General features: G+C 38.2%; 2 protein-coding genes across 7 annotated transcripts in view; both read right to left on the bottom strand.

Annotated features, from left to right (window-relative positions):
* Positions 1-10,156, bottom strand: part of LOC122059259 (probable sugar phosphate/phosphate translocator At1g06470) — a 43,330-nt gene extending 33,174 nt beyond the window's left edge. For all 6 annotated transcript variants that reach the window (XM_042621954.1, XM_042621952.1, XM_042621950.1 and 3 more), the window contains exons 1-5: positions 8,915-10,156; positions 8,646-8,815; positions 850-935; positions 499-548; positions 98-165 (exon numbers count right to left, since the gene is read on the bottom strand). In XM_042621954.1, the coding sequence (XP_042477888.1) occupies positions 98-165; positions 499-548; positions 850-935; positions 8,646-8,815; positions 8,915-9,456 (916 nt within the window). In that variant the 5' untranslated portion in view covers positions 9,457-10,156. The remainder of the gene's footprint in view (positions 1-97; positions 166-498; positions 549-849; positions 936-8,645; positions 8,816-8,914) is intronic.
* A 3,430-nt stretch (positions 10,157-13,586) lies between these two features.
* Positions 13,587-14,327, bottom strand: LOC122058666. Its single transcript, XM_042621318.1, has 2 exons — positions 13,960-14,327; positions 13,587-13,859 (listed from the first exon to the last, which is right to left on the bottom strand). The coding sequence occupies exons 1-2, from the start codon at positions 14,281-14,283 to the stop codon at positions 13,842-13,844; spliced, it is 342 nt and encodes a 113-aa protein (XP_042477252.1). The 5' UTR covers positions 14,284-14,327; the 3' UTR covers positions 13,587-13,841.
* Between the last annotated feature and the right edge of the window lie 6,313 nt (positions 14,328-20,640).

Genomic DNA, 20,640 nt, shown 5'->3' with positions numbered 1-20,640 from the left:
GGGGGGGGGGGGGGCGGAGGTGGGTTATGAACAAATTAAAACTGGAAACAAAAAAGTAGGCATAAGAGAATGGCTGAATGCAATGATGGAGAAATACCTGTCAACAGAATTCCAACAGAGATGATTAATATGATGCCAAGAAGTTTAATGCTTGGAGTCTCCAACCTACAAGATTAAGTGCATTTTAATAAAATTACTTGCATGTATCTTAATGGTTAAAAACTCTATGAATCTTTTAACGTCCCCAAACCCCCTCACCTCCCCAAGTATATATATATATATATATATAAATTTTTAACTCATCAAGACCACTGCAATTTATCATATGACATAAAAATGTGATTAGGGAAAATAATATCTTGGATCTCGGGTTATGGGTTCCATGGGGACCCCTATAAACAGACCTTGTCTCTAATGTTCAGTGAAACTTTCATATGACATGGTTTATGAACAAATTGCATATGGATTGGTAGTAAAATCAATGGAAGAGAAACTCACCTGAACGCAAAAGCAAAAAGGAGCAGAAAAATAGGAGACGCAGATTTACACTGCAGGAAAAAAAAAAGCATAAAAAACCAATAGACAATATGTTATATAGAATAGAGAAACACAAAATCTCATTTTAGATTATTACAAAGGAGAAAATTATAGACAAATAGATACATCAAAAGTTAGAAATACATTAAAATACACAAAATATACAGAGTCTTATGTACTAGTAGTGCGAAATGGCGGGAAAATCACACTATCTATTATTAATTCAAAACAGGTTACATACAAAGAGATAAATTCAATTCTAAAGGACAATGAATCATCACGAAAATAAACAAAGAAGGATGAACAACAAACCATAGTTGCAAATGTGACAGTAATGAAAACAAGAGAGGCATTGCTCAGGTTTATATCCAGTGCAGTTCCAAGAGCCGTTGGCACAACTGTGAAAGGCAAAGTCCATCTGAAGGATTAGTTGTTAGAGAAGTTACTAAATTAAGAAGCATTTGAATTTTTTGCATTTCCAAAAGTTAAGAAGAATATGGGAAACTATTTGTGAACATTGAATGTTGAGAACATAAAAAATCGAGCTCAGGGAAAAGGCGATGCTGATCCTAAGAGAGTATAGACACCACATTTATAAAATGAACCAAGAAACATGTGGTCAACAGGTTCATGCTTTGATGCATATTAGCATTGTACTAACATTTGATGCAGTTGCATGATGGACTTAGGAAAGAAATATCTTTTGATTTGATTTTCTATTGTTTTAGAAATAATTTATTTTTAAATTAGCTAGCTTCTAATTTTAGAATAGTTTCCATTTTCAAGTAGTTTCCATTAATTGTTTGATTTTTCCTATATATTAGTCATGTAATAGAGAAGAACTCAGTTTTAGATTTGAATGAATTTGAGACAATATGTTTTGGTTGAAGTCGATGGCGGCCATGGATGCTTTCTTTCTTCCCCTTCTCTAATATTCTCTACCAATCTCTCTCTTCTGGTTTCTCTTTTCCCTTCTCTGATATTCTTCTCTTATTCCAATCTATCGTTCTATATTACTGTTCCTTTCTCTCTTAGAGCGATAATTGCAGCACTTCACAGTTGAATCGAGCTCCCTCAATCCTCAACTTTTGTGGCTGAAATTTGGTACGTACAATCCTTACCTAAAGGCAACTTAACCTGGGAAGTTGGGCATCTACATCTCACGTGTGTGGTGAGATCCAACCATCTGAAGGAACCTGCAACTGTGCTGTCCGTTTGATCTGATTTCAGAAATTCCTTTCCACTTATTGGAAGGCTATTGAATCTATTTGAAGGAGGGATTCAAGAGGGCTGAGAGAGGGAAAGTTATCCCTTAAATCTGGGTTCATTTGATGCCTGAACTGGGTAGTTCCTCCACCTGCAAATACCGCTGATTCCAATTTTCAGAACTCGTTATTCCAAGTATTGCTTGAACCCTTGAGCTGTCCTAGTTTGGAATGGTCCAGCAGGCTAAGGCGACAGTAGATCTGAAATTTTAGAGCTGTTGAGAGAGATTTCAAAGGCCGAAGCTTGATTTCCTCTTGGGTGTTCCACCGCCTCCTGTTTTGGCTGTCTAGAGGTTGAAGACAACCCCAACAGAATCGTGAGTTACTAATTCATTCTCTTTTATTCTGATTTCCTGTAATAGCCTTCTGTCTACCTTTAATTCTCCCATCTCCCATATTTCTATTTTGTGTCCTAGTTTATCCCCTCCAAAAACTATTAATTCCCTTTATGTCCCATCTCCCAAGTAGCACATTATAATTTCTGTTTATTTACAACTCTGCCATTCCCTTAAACTTCAGTTTATTTACAGAACTGCCATTACTCTTTAAATTTTGAATTTACTACTTTATTATGGGCCCTAAGCGATCCGATTCCTGTTCTTGGAACCCGGATCCGCATCAAGTGGTATCAGAGCAAATTTTCCTGCAATTTTCTAACCATGGCAAGTCACATCACTAATGCTGAGTTACACAAATTGTATCGTGAGTTAGCCGAGAACCAACAGAATACTGATGCTAGGCTTGAGAGGACTGAAGATAAGTTTGATAAGTTTATGGAAGAGATGATTGCCTTTATGAAGAGGTCCGACAAGCGAGTTGAAGAAGGATCCTCTACATTACCTCATCAGCTCAACACTTTACGGATCGAAGATACACCTCAGAGGTGGGAACTTGATCCAGTTGTTCCCCAGGATGTTACCCGGCAATTTTCCGACAGAGATTATGGCATCAAAGTTGAGGTTCCCCGTTCCCGAGTTCAGTGGTGAAAAGGGACCTGAGGAATTTCTTGACTGGCTCACCAAAGTGGAGAGAATTTTTGCGTATAAGTCTCTTCCAGACATGAAGAAGTGTGAACTCATCATCACCAAGTTTATTGGGTATGCATGTTCATGGTGGGATGATGTACTACATGCAAGGTTTGTCAGAAGACTTGGACCCGTTATCAATTGGGAGGTCATGAAGTAAATCTTGACTGAAAAATTTGTTCCTCTTAATTATGAAAAGGTAATGTTCCATAAATTACTTAACTTGCAACAAGGGAACAAAGATGTGGATTCATACACCCTCGAATTCCACAAACTGTCTTCAAGGTGTCAACTTTAGGAAACAGACCAGCAACAGGTGATGCGATATATCAATGGGTTAAGTACTGAGATTCGACTTGAGTTGACTAACACTGATTTCAGGTCTGTTGATATGGCAGCGGCTCATGCCAAGACAGCTGAAGAGAAGTCCATTTATTGGAAGGGTATGCTCAAGACTTCTTCAGTTTATAGACCTCCACCACGTATGGAGGAAAAGAAGCCTGAAGCTCGCAGAGTTGAAGAAAAAATGTTAGAATTCAACAAGGATAGTGTTGGGGTGAATAATATTATATGCCATAGTTGTGGCGAGAAGGGTCACTATTCCAACAGGTGTCCCAACAGGACTCGTTTTGTGAATGTAGCAGAGAAGCAATCGACAGAGAAGAATGAAGATGAATCTTATTTATATCCTTATCCCCTCGAGGACGATGATATTGTCGATGATGAAGATGAAGATGTAGAAGCTCATTTAGCTAGCCTTTCATCCTTTTCGAATAGACTAGTTGATAAGGCTCCTCTCTCCAGACAGAAGGGTACTCTCCTGCACGGCTCCGACCCTATTGATGTTCATGCAGTTGTTGATACTGGGGCAGAAGCAAATTTTATATCTGCTGAATTTGTTCGAGCACACAACCTTCCACAAAAGCAGCTTTTCAAGAAGATTCACGTGCGAGGCTTTGGACCCACAGCTCGAGAAGAGGCCACTGCAGTTGTTCGAGTACACTTACAGTTTGGGCCGTTACAGTACCATGTCACCTGCTTGGTCACCCCATTGGCACACTACGACATTCTTCTAGGATGACCTTGGCAGCGACATGCAGGCATTCTCTATGATGGCGCACGGAACACCATCAAGGTGAAGCAAGGAGGTCGTATGTACTTAATGAGGCCACACGCATTATCAGACATGCCACGTCGTCGACCGACTCCTACTCCAGTGACACATCAGCCTACTCTCCCTCCTCTTGGTGTTATGTTCCCATCTTCTGCTTCGAGATACATGCCAACTCATCAGCAAGCAATTTACAAGGGTATCTTGGGAGCACGACCTAACTTGACGGAGTCGAGTTCTTTTAAGACCGAGAGAACTGATGCAGTTGCACGATGGACTTAGGAAAGAAATATCTTTTGATTTGATTTTCTATTGTTTTAGAAATAATTTATTTTTAAATTAGCTAGCTTCTAATTTTAGAATATTTTCCATTTTCAAGTAGTTTCCATTAATTGTTTGATTTTTCCTATATATTAGTCATGTAATAGAGAAGAACTCAGTTTTAGATTTGAATGAATTTGAGACAATATGTTTTGGTTGAAGTCGATGGCGGCCATGGATGCTTTCTTTCTTCCCCTTCTCTAATATTCTCTACCAATCTCTCTCTCCTGGTTTCTCTTTTCCCTTCTCTGATATTCTTCTCTTATTCCAATCTATCGTTTTATATTACTGTTCATTCCTCTCTTAGAGCGATAATTGCAGCCCTCCACAGTTGAATCGAGCTCCCTCAATCCTCAACTTTTGTGGCTGAAATTTGGTACGTACAATCCTTACCTAAAGGCAACTTAACCTGGGAAGTTGGGCATCTACATCTCACGTGTGTGGTGAGATCCAACCATCTGAAGGAACCTGCAACTGTGCTGTCCGTTTGATCTGATTTCAGAAATTCCTTTCCACTTATTGGAAGGCTATTGAATCTATTTGAAGGAGGGATTCAAGAGGGCTGAGAGAGGGAAAGTTATCCCTTAAATCTGGGTTCATTTGATGCCTGAACTGGGTAGTTCCTCCACCTGCAACTACCGCTGATTCCAATTTTCAGAACTCGTTATTCCAAGTATTGCTTGAACCCTTGAGCTGTACTAGTTTGGAATGGTCCAGCAGGCTAAGGCGACAGTAGATCTGAAATTTTAGAGCTGTTGAGAGAGATTTCAAAGGCTGAAGCTTGATTTCCTCTTGGGTGTTCCACCGCCTCCTGTTTTGGCTGTCTAGAGGTTGAAGACAACCCCAACAGAATCGTGAGTTACTAATTCATTCTCTTTTATTCTGATTTCCTGTAATAGCCTTCTGTCTACCTTTAATTCTCCCATCTCCCATATTTCTATTTTGTTTCCTAGTTTATCCCCTCCAGAAACTATTAATTCCCTTTATGTCTCATCTCCCAAGCAGCACATTATAATTTCTGTTTATTTACAACTCTGCCATTCCCTTAAACTTCAGTTTATTTACAGAACTGTCATTACTCTTTAAATTTTGAATTTACTACTTTATTGTGGGCCCTAAGCGATCCGATTCCTGCTCCTGGAACCCGGATCCGCATCAACATTATTCAGCATTACTTCAGCAATACCATGTATAACTGATTTGCTCAATGTGATTCCTAAAATGCATTAAGTTCAGAAAATATTCAGTTAAACACCCATTTCATCTACTTATCAAATTGTGTGCATTCTGGACATAATCTCACCGGAGTGACCACACAGGAGAACTAATTTGGAGCAACGTCCAGATCAAGACTATGGAATTTGAGTTTTCATCCATTACAAACAAGCTCTAGATTCAGAGCCATTTCCAATAAGTTTCAGATTTTATCATTCAGTAACATGCTTTCACCTGTAATCTAATGGACCACATGACCATGCGAACCAACTGCACTTACTACTCACCATCAGAAGAAGCTCATTCTCCATATTTTCCAGTAAAACATCTCATTATCCTCAATCATCCTTGATCATCCAAACCTTCCAAGAAGAGGTGTGAAGTATAGACTTTTGATTACGAATGGCTGCAATTAATACATCTAACCCAACTTAAGCCTCTAAACTCCTCAGACATTCCTCACTAGAACTAGCCACATATACACACGTTCAAGTAATCATCTATTCTCAAGTCATTAAAATCTACTTTACTCTGTTCCCAAATGCACCAAGAGATGGCCAAAATCATAAATCCAAACAATTGGATCATGCTTCCCACAAAGTCCCCTTGTCATTGGCTAATTGAGCCCACAGCATTGCAATTACATACCCAACTTAAAAATGATTCTAGATCAACATAACAACAATGGTTTGAACATTCATAATTTTCTTACACATAATGCTTATATATATACATACATAAGGAGAAAAAGAATTCTTTCTCACATTTTATAGCACATGAAAAGTGTTGTTTTTCAAAGGACCACTCCCAGCAAAAGCCATGAATCTAGCAGGCTATAGATGTAGAAGTAATGTGTATCCCATCACAACCATGTATGTCTGAGGATGATAAATTAAAGATACTGCAGAGTGTTACAAAAGAAAATACAAGATAGTCCTTCAGTTCAGAAGTTAAACTGGTCAAAACTATTGAAATTTTGCTGAAAGTTGTGTCCAACCAAAAATGAAAAAGAAAAATCTTGCTCTCTGCCATACTATGATATTGCTAGCAGATAAAAACTAAGGTTGAAAACTATAAAATCAAGTAGATATTGACCTTCATAGACTGGTGATTAATATATGATACAAAATTCCATTTCATAGTTGTCAAGGCATCGCCTAGCCGTCCAAGCATGCAGGCATCGCCTTTTGCTACCTTCGACTGCCTTGGTTCACCTAGGGGCCATGACAGCTATGTTCTGTTCTTTCCAGATCATGAATGTGTTTTTGTTTCTATGTCTGTGTATGTAGGTATGATTCTATCGCTTAACATCACAACTGGTCTGGAAATTCCAATATTTACTTAAATTTACAAAGCTGAACTGATTTCCATCCACAGAAACCCCCAAAAGTTTACTCCTAAGATGGAACAAGTATAGTCTAGGGGTTTCAATAATTTTGTGACTAAAATAATACAAGTCATGTTTTGTCCCTCCATAGTACACAAATAGGGCACATCTTCGACTACTGAACATACGACGAGAAGCTCTAATTCTGTGGAGAGTCATTCCAGGCTTTCCAGTAGGCATTCCTTAGAGTAGAAAGGAACAGAGGATCTATTTACTAGGAACCTCCATGTATGGAGAATACTTGACTAGGGATCTGTTATTTCCTTGGGATTCAATCCTAAGGAATTTATGGCTTCTAATAACTGTGTTTGAGGAATGTAGGACCAATGTGTTCTATCAAATCATAAGCGTTTATATATTTTCCCACAATCACAGTCCACGTCATTTTTTCTCTCCCAGTCCGTTAGACACATTCAATTTGCATTATATCACATCTTCTCATCATGGCTTTCACAGGTCATGGCAATAGACAGTCATTTAAATGAATAACCTTGTTACTTACATTACCCCAACAGCTTGTTTCCTGTTGCATTCAAAAGCTTCGACCAGAAGGCAAATTAATTGGATTAGTGCCAAGTCCACGTGGTTAAATCCATACAATTACTTTAGACCAAAATCCATGACTTACTCATCCACATTAAAACTAATAGATAGGAAAAAATTGACTAATTGAGCACTGTAAAAAGTTATAAATGACAATTATCTTCATTATGATGATCCTCAGCTCTCACCATGATCAATCAGTTGCACCAATAATTAGGGAAAATTCATTTTTCCATTGCACTCAAAAACTTCAACCAGAAAATTGGATCAGTGCCAAGTCCACATGGTTAAATCCATAAATTACTTTACACTAAACTTCCATGACTTAGTCTTTCACATTAAAACTAAGAGATAGGAGGAAAATTGAGCTCTGTAAAAAGTTATAAACGACAATTATTGTCACTGTGAAGATCCTCAGCTCTTGCCATCATCAATCAGTTTTGCAAACATTTAAGGAGGATTCATCAAAAGAAGTAACAACCCTATGTACCTGACAAGATCCTTCCACGTTAGATTATAGCAAATTTATGAAGAGTGAATAAGGAGTGGTCCTTAAGAGGATGGGCCTCGGCACAACGGTAAGGTTGCTCTATTGCAACCTGGGGGCCGCAAGTTTGAACAAGGAAACAGCCTCTCCACGAAAAGCGGGGGTAAGACTGCATACATATGCCCCCCACCCAGACCCTGCAGTAGTGGGAGCCTCATGCGCTGGGTACGCCCTTGTTTTGAATAAGGGCGGAGTTGCTCCATTGCGACCTAGTGGTTGCAGGTTCAAGTTTGGAAACAGCCTCTCTACGAAGCAAGGGTAAGACTATGTACATTATAAGCCTCCCCAGACTTTGCAGCGGCAGGAGCCTCGTACACTCAGTATGCCTTATGGTCATTAAGCCAAACCAAAATCCTAATGTTGCTATTTCTACCTTTTTCTTTTATTTCCACCAAATGAATATAAAGGCCACATTAAAAAGAGAAGGGAAAGTTGGGACTTGTGACAACAGCTCTATAAACAAAAAGATGTCGAAAGAGAGAACCACATTCAACCCAATCTCCACTCTCAGTTAAACAGAAGATCATCTTTAGTGTTAATCACCAATTTTTCAGTTTCTTCCATGCCCCCACCCCAGCCCCAAAACCCAAAGAAAAGCAGACACTAAACAAGAAAGGATTTGGGAATTGGTTCTGAGATGAACAAACGCCACACAACAGGATGCCAAAGTTTAAAAAAAAAATGATGATCTTACCTCGTATAAAGTAATCCCTCCATGACATTGCTACTCTGGGTTGAAACCTTTTGTCCCAAAACCATGTAATAGCATTGGACAGAACAGCTTGCATTGCAAAGTGGACGGTGTTCATCAACATTGGAGCAGGAAACTTTCCTAAATTATCTCCTAAAAGTGTTTTGTTATATCTGGGCAAGAGAAAACAAAATAAACAATCAATCCAGAACTGAAAGAATAAGGCATAAATAGACTGAAACTGAGTATCAGTGTAGAGTCTGACAACTTACAGAGTCAAACAAGTACTGAAACCATACCATACAAATACGAAAAACAACGTCTTAAGAACAATGACTATGGAAATAGAGCTTTGAGTATCTGCTACTGTTTTATGTGTTCCCCTTGTAGCAGCACCATCCACATTAAAATGCGAACCATTCTGTTGGCTCTCAGAGCCATTTTCAATATTACAAGGCACAGAGTTGGTCTCATTTCCATTCCTTTCCATATATGAAACTGTACTATTAATGGAATGACCTCCATTCAAATGCATACTTCTCTGCTGAAATTTCGTAAATTTCTGTCTAACCCCACCTAAGAATTCATTATCTGGCCCGTCACCTTCAGGCAAAGGCAATTCAAAATCAGGATCTTCTATACTTGCATCAGCTTTGTCTGAAGAACAAGTTGAATAAATGATCCCATTCTCATCACACCAACCTGAGAAAGATGGCTCCCTACGAAATCCCTGGCTTCCACCTTGAATGTCACTAACTCCAGCAGATGCAGCCTTTTCTGTTTCTAAATCGGTTTCTACGATCTCCTTTTGCATTCTAAGTTATAGCCATTGCAAATACAAATTCACACCATCTACCACAAGGTCAGGAAGGAATTCCAACTTCCTTTCAGTTCATACACCAATTCAATCAAGACAGGTGAAAGAACATTGCAGGAACTCCCAACCTCAATACTACCAAACCCAAGAAAATATAGGAAGTGAAATCACAGCCCCGGCAACACCTGATCTGATCTCAATACTTGCTAAACCCTCAACAGCTCCATCAAATTGAGAACAACTGAATACGAATCAGATAAAAACAAACCCCAATAGAAAATCGAACCTTCATTTGTAAATCATCAAATTCACAGTTGAAATCAGAAAAGAACAGCTCCTACTCTTGGCAAACTTCTCTTACTTCTATTAAAAAATCTATCAAAAATTGGGAAAATCTCAACTTGTTCGAATTAAATCCTCCAAAAGAGTAGCCAATACTCATACACGTGATGCGTAGCATAGAAATTAATTCACACACAATACGCCCACCTCTCAAAGAATCGATTCAAACAACTTGAAAAATCAATTACGAGGAGAAAAGAGAGATGGACGCGCATTCATCGACCAGCAAATCATAGACTGTTAGGAGTTAGGACAGGAAAGAAGAGAGCGAAGATTCGACGTTGAGGTGTCGCCATAGTGATCGCAGCGACAAAGCAGGAAAGCTGAAACGCGGAGCTCTTGATCAATCGGTTCGGTGCTTATAAGGCATCGTTTACCAACCGATTGATCACAGGCTAATCGGGGTATAAACGGTCACTCCGGTCATAGCCACTAGCCAGTCCCTATATGGCATGCCCCGATAATAATCGGTCTAGCCTTATTGGTTCTGACCAGCTTTTGAAACCACAATGTAGAGATAATCAAAATACGGTTGAATCGGAAATCGATCTGATTGAACCAATACTTGGTTCGATCTTATTCTTGGTTTTTCTTTTTAAAGATTCTCGATTATGATTCGGTTTTGATCACTTTATCGGTGTTTGATCCCTTTCTCATGATTGGTCGATGCAAATCAAGACCGGATACACTCAAAGTACACATCTCATGAGCACTACTTGGACCGGTAGTTTGGCAATACTCACTTAAGCTCGAGGTTTGGTTAATTCCTTCATGCATGATTCACTTGGCTCAGGGATATAGCTCAATTTGTAGAGCCCTGCTCTTACAATTGGATCGTTGTAATTACAGGTTGGGATGTCTAATTATTTAGGTGATAATAATAATATATTGTATCTGAATATTCACATTTTCTACGGGAAAAAGACCGAAAGATGCCATTCAAACACTCTACTTGGACAAAGATGAGCTGTGAAAGAATGTAAAGCAAGTAAGATGAGCAGTTGGTTAAATCTAGCATGGATAATACACATTTTGTGACACTATTACAAGCTTGCAACTGCCAAGGTGCAAGAACTTACCTACCCTAACCCAAACTTGTGGTGATGTTTCACAAATCACAACCCACATCCAGCCTGTTAGGAGTTGGACTCAACAGTCAACACTAACCTAGCCTGCCCAACTATAACTTTCTTGATTTGCTTTTCTACCAAAAAGTATATAAATTGCTTACATTGAAAGAAACGAATCAATCCCTTCACAGTTGCTTTGATGGGGAAAACCATACCTAACGTCAGTTAAGAAATCAGTTCTAGCCTTCTAGGACTAACCAAAAGGCTTTGCCTAGAGTTTTTCTTGGCTTCAAAGGGAGTAGTGGGCCAGAATTGATCATCAATGACAAGACTAGCTACAACCAATCAGTAAAGGAATCTGTTAAATGAAATCTTGAACATAGGCATGATAAATTATAACTGAGCTAATTGGTGAAAGGGTCGTGTACATATTGGATAGAAATTGATCTATAGAAAAATACTTTTTTTTTTTTTTGTTAAGTTGATGATGCAAAATGAAAGTTTAATTTATTTTAGGGAGAAAGGATCTTTCCGATCTGACATAGGAAGAGCATACAACAGATGCACATGCCAATGAAAAGGCATGTGGGAACATCTTCAGCATGCGGTGGGGGGGATGAGGCAATGTAGTCATTGCACACATGCTATCTTTGGACGTTTACTACCAGATCAGCTTGGTTCTTTTGTTCCTTCGTTTTAAGTCCATGATACCTTGATTAGATGAGAATGATAAAGACCTTCTTCACTTCAATTTATTCAAATTACCTTGATTAGATTAGAATGATAATGAACCTCCTCACTTCAAATGATTGAAATTAATTAATTACTCATAATACGTTTTATGCGAAAGTTACATATTACTCTTGATTAATTCATATAATTCTTTATGCTCCTTTTGGTTGGAAAATTGAAGGGAAGGGAAATGAAATTTGCAAACCTTATAAAGAAACTTTGTAATCACCCATTGGTTATGTCACTATCTCCAAATTATCCATATTTGATTATTAGATTTTACATAATTTTGCATCTTAATTCCTTGGATTTAAAAGTAAAATAAAAATTACATCTACCCAGCATTATTATTACTAAATATGGCAAGAAATTTAAGGATCATGTTGGATATTGAAAAATAAAATTGGAAATAATGCTCTCCACGTTGCTAGTGTCGTAGTCCTTTCATATTCTCTCTCCTCCCGACCATGTGGACCTCCCTTTACAAATGATATGACACTCCTTCCATACTATTTGCTTGGTGTGGGAGATCCCATCCCTTACCATCATAAGTGTTGATCCCCGATCGAAAACGTAGCCAATCATGATGCTTTCTGTTATTTCTCTATATACTATAAGGGAAAATGGATTTTGTGGGGCCCAATTACATTGGGAGGGGGTCAAATGATCCACCCACCCTCTATGAAATGAAAATATCTCCCCAAATGATGCTTCCTGGTACACTATCATTGGTTTCTGTGCACACGTAGGAGCGACACTTCCTCATAGGAAACACTTTCCCGTAGTTAAGAATTCATAGAAGACTGTAAAGCTGACCTTTGCGTTTACATGCCCCACCCTATGAGAATCTAGGTTTTTGTACCCCTTTTTTTCTTAGGTGAAAGAACCATGTTCTGCTGACACAGGAAACATCAGTGTGTGAGACCAATGAGAGGGTGTGTGCGTGCCAACATCTTCAACCTCTGGGTGTGGGGTTAGCGTCATCTTTTTGCGTGCCTTATCTCTTGGTGTTTCCTACTCCAGCTGAATATAGTTCTTCTCCACCCTCTTTTTATTATATTGAAAAAACATATTGTTTTTTACCATTTTACCCTTATATCTTACTTGAGGATTGATATGGATCGGATCGATATAGATGCTAATTAGATCTGTTCGATCCAATCCAACTTTTAAAAAACCATGACTCACCACACTCCCAGGGATTTGCAACTTGGAATGTTGGATAATTCTACGTCACTCATGTCTCAATGTCACAAAGTTCTCAAAGTCTCGAGAAATGGCCTAGATGCAGGCGCAATCTAGCTCAGCTTCAAATTAGAAGGAGCTGCCTTATCCAGGGGATTAAAAAAGGTAAGAGAAAGCTGCAGATACTCTGATCTTTGTAGAGATGGGCATCAGTCTCTATCAGTGTTTAAAACACACAAAATCGTTCAGCCACCGGTGCCGAAAAACTTGATCCTTCCTCTTTTCTGTCGTATGTAAATTAATATGCAACATACGCATGGCCCCTTTTTTGAAACCTAGGAACCTTTCGTTTGCTGAAACCATCCCAATTGTTCAAATCTTCTCTCCCATCCATGGTTTTAAGTATCGGTCTCATATTGGTTGTGATTGTATCGGATTGGTATCGATTAAGATCGATCCTCAATCCCTAATTGATCCAGATCGGTATCTATATCATTTCAGGGATAAATTTATAAAAAAATAGTACTTTAAAAAAAAAGAAGGTAAAACCGATCATACCCACCAATCTGATTCAATCCAGATCGGTATCAACAAATACTAATAGTGTCCCCTAAATCTTTGATCCCATCCGAAAACACAAATGTGATATATAAATTAACCTTTCTTCACTTGTCCCTATTACTTCCATATATATCTCTTTTCATCTTTTAATGACAAGAAATAGAACAAGTGTTGGATCCAAACTGAAAATTTCCGAGAGAAAATCATGAATCACGCTGTGCTGGGTTGTATTCTATGTAGAAATATTAGAATGAAATTTTTTTTGGTAAAAAATATTACAGTGACAATACGAAAGTATCACAGCGACCACAACAGAAAAACTGAGAAAGGCGTTCTTTTTCTCTTCTTTACAGCAAAGGGACAACTTGGTAATTAACTACATTTGAAAAACTGAGGGACATTTTCGTCTTACTGCTAACCCCTGCAAAAACGCTGCCACGACTTCCTCCTCCTCCTGCTCCGCCGCCATCTTCGATGGATCGGAACCTCCCTTCACGAGCACCATTTCACCTGGAACCATATTTCAAACAAAACCCTATAAATTTAAGGAAATTTAAGTGAAGAATTGGAATGAAACGGCTACAAATCCTTAATTAAGGTGTAAACCAACCTTGTATCTCCTTCCATGGCGTCTCCTCTTGAGCTTATCAAACATATCTTGGTCGCTGCATACCTTACCGGGGGAATTCAAGAACACTGTGCGTTTCACCGGCGGTGACCACAACCCACTCTGCTCGTAATCGAAATCGAATTCTGATACATCAGCGAACTTACCCAGAAGCTTGTCCGATACCGATCTTGAAACTATCTGAACCTTTGTAGGTGATGAAGATGAAGATGAAGAAGAGAATGCTTCACTAGAGAATGAGGGTAATGGAGATGATAATGAAGAGGCTTCAGAGCTAGATATTCGGCCATTCTCAGAACTAGACATTCGGAATTGGAAGTTCTGCTATTTTGAGAGGAGAGGCCCTTTTGAGATTCACATCTTAATCGTACCGTCAGTATATATGCACTCCAGAAAAAAAGAAAATCATTATCGTTTATATTTAATTTTTAAAAATTTTAAATTGTTTTGACTGTTACCAAGCTGCAGCTATTTTCTAGTAACCTTTATCCATTCATCTTGGCACAATATTGTTATTCTTTAGTCATGAAACTTAAGATTTTAAAATGTGTTTATACATTCTTGTCGATCCTTCAAATCCTTGATACTTGTCGTCTCTTAGTAGAGATACATCACCAATCTCCCAGTTGAGTTTAGTACAGTTGTTGTTATCTTGGTAATCACAAAAAAAATTATATAATGAAGTGTGGCCCTTGTGCCCAGACACATGGGAAGCTTAGGCTATGTTTGATAGTCAAGAGAAGAAAAGAAAAGAAAAGAAAAGAAAAGAAAAGAGAAGAAATGGTGAGAAAATAAAAAATGTATGTATGTTTGGTTACCAATAGAAGAAAAGAAAAAAATTCAAAAAAAATTGAATTTTAAGAGAGAGAGAGATAGGCATATAGGAAATCATTGTTTAATCATTCATTTTTTGTTTTATTATGTTTTCATATTTTCTCATGTTTTCCTATTTTTTTGGCAAGAAAATTTTTTAAGGAGCAAAAGAAAATTTCACAATTCCCAAGGAGGGGAATTTTGAATTTAAAAAGGGAAATATTCTCTTGGATAAAGACATACCAAGTGCAAAGAAAAATTCTTACCCAAGGACAAAAGTATAAAAAATGTACTTTTTTCTTTTCTTTTTTTTTCTTCTCTTGATTACCAAACATAGCCTAATGAACCCACCTCCCACGAAATGGAAAATAACTTCCATGTAGATGCTTTCTTATGTATTTCCATTGACCTTTACACATGCATAAAATCTGCCATTCCTCCACAAAAAACACTTCCCCTATATTATTCATCTATTAAAAAAATAATAATTAAAAAAATTTTTTTTTTGTGAAATAATAATATATAATGTTTCAACTACATATGGGAGAGACAAACTATGTTGTGAGTCTTGTGATGTGCATAAATTCATTAAAAATATAAACCGCCATTATATATAAAATACAATCAGAGTGTGTTATGATGGGCATCTACTGAATGTACAATTATTTATTTATTTTGGTGAAATGAATGTACAATCATTTATATATTTATATTTCTGATCGTGGCGTTGTGTGGTGCCATCTACTGAATGTACAATCTTTTATTTCTCTCATCGTGGTTTTGGTGGTTAAGAATTGAAAGAGAAGCCAAGTCGTGGCATGCACACATATGAACTTAAAAGGGGGAAATGATTCTTGACTGGTGGGGATAAGGGTACGGTACTCTCTCATAGAATGAACTATCAACCTCAATAAAGGAAATTGTTTCATCACTTCTTATTGATGGACGCCTTTATACATCTTGATAAAAAAGTTTTCTCTCATTAAAAGGGGGGGGGGGGGGGGTTGCATGGTCCTTGTATCAATGCCAACCAATGAAGAGACACACAAGGGATCCAATAGGAGGGGCGCAGCGAATGCAACCAATCAGCATTATAGTTCTCTAAAAAAAAATATGAATTTCCTATCTTAAGATCTGATATAAAGTTCCATGGTGATTCCATTTATTTAAAAAAAAAAAATTTTTGAATTTCCTAATTTTAAGATCTGACTATAAAGGCCGTTGTGTGATTCCATCTATTGTTAGTTTTTCGTTTCTCTGATTCGCTTCAAGTCTTTTTTTTTTTTTTTTCGGTAAAGATTGGCTTCAAGACTAGATCACCATTAATAGGTCTTTTGAACGTTTGATTTAAATACTGGGAGTTGAACTCTTTTAATTGAGACAGAGACCTTTAATTCTTTTTAAGTGCATGGTACCCCCTTTAAATTGAGTCTGCAGAGACCTTTAATTCTTTTTTTTTTTTTAAATAGAAAACCTTTAATTCTATTAAGTACATGGTATCCTCTCTCTCTCTCTCATATGAATTAACAAAAAGGAAAAATAGCATACAAAGCTGAAATTTTCAGAATTTCAAAAACAACAAACCAAACAAATCTCAAGACCACGCCCCACCTTCGGCGTTGTCATCACTAGGAAGGAATCAAAAGACAAGCAAAGGATAACTAACTAAAAGTTTAAATTGGCATTTTCAGTCTCTCATCAACTGAAAAAACTTTTTTCCTTTCGCTTATAATAATAATCAAATGGCATAAACTAAATGTGGCAAAACTGAGTGAATTTTTTTCACCAACTCATCACGACTCTTGCCACATGGCAAACAAGGATAGATCCGTTGGTTCATTTGAAAGAGGATCTCTCACTAATCTCTTTCGACCCTGAACAAGCACAAAATTGGTTAAGACTTAAAAGGGGATTCAATGTTTCATAAATTATAAAAATGGCATCAGCAGTGTACCATAGGGTGGAGTCAGGAGCTGGGGGTCATGATATGAAATGTGAGAAGAGTATCCTATTAAAAGGGCCTTCAATCTCCATTAAAGAAAGGCATTTGGTTGATGGAGCTATAAGAATTGAATGTGGGCCCATTAAAGAGCAAATATATAAAAAGAAAAATGTTAGATTGCTCTTCAAATGCTAATATATATAATCTAGCATATGTTCCATTCCAATAGGGGAAGTCTCTTATACTTACCACATTTGGTGAGGCTTTCCGAAAAGGCTCCCTTAAGGTTCCATTTGGTTGCAATGGAAATTTAAAGGAAAGGGAAGTGAAAATTTTTCATATTTTAAAAAGAAATTTTTATAATCATTATCCCATGTTATTATATAAACTATTTAATATTTTTAATCGTATTTAGTAATGATATATTTTACATGTAATAGCAAAGAGTTTTGGATGCAAAGTAAAGTGAAACTTTATAACCAAATATGAAATTATTTGAAGTTAATGTTAAAGTTGTTGTTTTATGGTTGTCCTTGTTGGCAACTCGGCCACGTGGCGGTGATGACGTGGCCAGTTTGGGTGACGTGGATGAAAATGATGACATGGCAGTATCCAGTGTCACCGATGAGATAACAGAACAGCTTGGTATGCATGGAGTGGTTTAATACATCATTAATAGGTGGTGCGGGTTTCTGGGTCAAAACTGGCAAAATTGGCCTATTTACGATCGAGGGCATTTTCGGCAATGAAAATGATATTTTTGGAAGATCGGTTCTTCATGAAAAATATAGATTGTAATTTTCCTAGTCCAGTGCATTTGATTTCGTCACATTCCGATACCGTATGAAGAAGTTACGGCATTTATGGCAGTCAAGGGCAGTTTCGGCATTGAAGATGAATTTTTTAAAGGAATCGTTCTACATGTAACAATACGAAAAAAATACAATATTTCCAACGGTTCTGATTTCATCGCATTCCGATTCCGTATGAGAAAGATACGTCATTGGAAAGGTGTAGGGGCATTTTGGTCTTTTTACATGGATGATTCAGATGATTGAGTCTTCTGAAAAGTCGTAGAGCATCCAGTTACGATTCCAAAGCACTTCGTTTCATCTCGATCGGATATCGTATGAAAAAGTTATAAGCGTTTCCGTAAAGTCGGTTCGAAAATCCAAACCGAAAATCCATCAGTTGCTCTCGGTGTTGGGTGGATTTTTCGGAATTTATTTTTGAAGTTCGAAGGGCTTTTGTGTAATTTAAAGATTTTGAAGGTCTGAGTTGCAAGGGGTCTTTAAGCACTGAAACATATGGAGGCAGGGGCTTGATTGTAATAAAGAGGAGTAAAGGGAAGTGAAATGGATGGTCAAGATTTGACCACGTAGGCTTGATGCCCATCCAAAGGCTGCTGAGATTTTGGTGTGATATGGACGAGATAGATGCTTGCGCGTGGGATTTGATTGGTTAGATGCATAATTCTTGATGCACTGACGCTACACTATATCAAGGTATGTTATTGTGTTTCGCGCGTGTATAGAAAGTATAAAAAGGATTCCGATCTTAATGATCTCATGAAATCTGATTAAAGCCATCATGGAGGATTCGGATCCAACGGTCGATATGCCATTTCTCTTTTGTGAGTGGGAGACAAGCTCCCTTAAAATCCGGAAAAGCAACCAATCATAGATCGACAACACATCTGACGATGTCAGCGCCTACGTCATGATGACGTCATCGAGATTCAAATCTAACGGTTTGGATCTGTTGTCCGTTGGTTTAATCGGACGGCTTGGATTATAAGATCTCTTATATGAGATCTACGGTCAGATTTCGCCCCTGTTGCGCGCGCCGCCGGTGTAGCCTACGCCACCCGTACGAAGATTCCATTTCGGGCTATCTCATTGCTCCAACTTCAAAAGGTCATATCTCCTTCATTTTAAGTCGGATTTGGGTGAACCAAGTTGCAGCTTCTTCGTTTTTTCAAGCCCTACACCATGGAAGCAAGAAAAATGGGTTTTGAGTGAAAGAAAGCTACGGTTTTGGTAGGAGAAGCTTCCCCCTCTTTGTTGGTCCTTGAATGAACATACATTCTTGATGATAAATGTTCTTAGGCCATTAAAGAAGGTAAAAGAGGTGGTTGAAGTGTGTTAATGGTACATTAACTCAAAGCCAAGGAAGAAGAGAAGAAAGCAAGGATGTGTTTGCTTTGAAGAGCAAGAAGCCAAGGAGAGAGAAGGTGTGAGCACCAAACTTGTCAGTACAAGTTTCCAGTCATCCCAGGCAATCGGTTGTGAGATTCTCTAACCTTTGATTTTACATTACATGTATGTATGTATGTTAGGGTTAGTTGTGGATGAATGTATACATGCTAGGTTAGTTGTGGATGAATGTATACATGCTAGGTTAGTTGTGGATGAACTGTAAGCATGCTAGCTAGTTGTGGATGCATATGCTAGGCAGAGCTTGACTGTAGGGCATTGATATAAGCCCAATTTAATTGTATTATTTATTGTGTGCTTAGTGGGTGCTAAGCACCGGGAGTGGGTGCTCCCGTGTAGTGGGTGCTACACATTGTATCGGCACTATGAGTGCCATCTCAGCTTCGGCTTGAGAAAATTGGGTGTGGGTGCTCCCGACTGTGGGTGCAGTCAAAAGTAGTGTATTGAGTAGGTACGAAGCCTTTACAGGCACTACTCCGGGGATGTAGGCAAATTGCCGAACCTCATAAAAACCCTGTGTTGTGGGTGCTTGTTGTTTGCATTTTATATTGAAGTGCGTGAAATGTGGAATGGATGTGCACACTTGGAAGTGCCTATGAGAGGCTGAGTGTGCATACGACTGTGTACAAACAGGGACAGGTATATCAGGTTTTTCTTGGCCAGACATCAGACAGGTTTTTGGGGATCGGAATTGGACTCACTGATTCACCCCCCCTCTCAGTGACTGCCGGGTTACAACAAAAGTCACATGGGTAATGATTACATAAATTTCTTTTTTTAAGTATGAAAATTTCACTTCCCTTCCCTTCCCTTTAATTGCCCTTACAACCAAACATAACCTAAGTGATCCACCATTTTAGACTAACTAAAATGATGGTAAAATACCTGCTCCAATTTGAATAGAAAAACAGGTCACAAACCAATTGGCAGTCAACTATTGGGTCCATTCCCTCCCTGGGTATGCACCTCATGTGTAATGGAATTACTGCAGTGGAATTGAAGGGAATCAGAACTAATTTAAGCACTTTCTGGTGCAGCCCACCCAAGCCCATTAATAGCCCCTACCCCAACTTTCCTAAAGAATCCAAGCCTTTTTAAACGTTGGAGCAATCAATGCTACTCCAACCTCCAACGGCTGCTATTTTCTTCTCTAGATGTAATGTTATTCTGTTAAGAGAAAGTAGTTTTGGAACCCTTTTTTTGCATGATCCTTGAGTTTACTTTGACAGTTGAGTGAGTAGAACTGCAAGAGGATGATGCAGCTAGCCCACTTTGGGCCAAGCCCATGAATAGCCCCACTTCAGCGTTCCAAAAGAACACAAGCCATTTTAAACATTGGAGCAGTTGGTGCTCCTCCAACCTTTTGAACTTAGACCAATTACTGGTCCACGAATGGCTAGTTTCTCCAATCTCCAATGGTTCCTATCTCTTCTTCTTTATATGTAATGCTATCACATTGGGAGAGTAGTTTTAGAGCCCCATTTTTGTGTATGAACCTTGAATTCACTTTGAGAGTTGAGTGAGTCCCAAAATCATCCATCTATCCTAATGCTCCTACCTTGTTAATAAAATTCTTCCAATTTCCTCCGTCCTTTTCGGATCAAGTTTTCCTAATACCATGGTCATGGATGCTTTAAATGTACACACGGAGTATCATAAGGTTTTTTTTGTTTTTTGGGAAAAGGTATTAAA

The sequence above is a fragment of the Macadamia integrifolia genome, chromosome 13 (assembly GCF_013358625.1).
Source record: "Macadamia integrifolia cultivar HAES 741 chromosome 13, SCU_Mint_v3, whole genome shotgun sequence".
Classification (NCBI taxonomy): domain Eukaryota; kingdom Viridiplantae; phylum Streptophyta; class Magnoliopsida; order Proteales; family Proteaceae; genus Macadamia; species Macadamia integrifolia.
Note: the sequence above shows the minus strand (reverse complement) of the source record. Positions and strands in the feature narration are given on the sequence as shown.

Excerpts from the sequence above, each read along its gene's own strand:
- LOC122058666 (XM_042621318.1), bottom strand. The coding sequence starts at position 14,283 with ATGTCTAGTTCTGAGAATGGCCGAATATCTAGCTCTGAAGCCTCTTCA.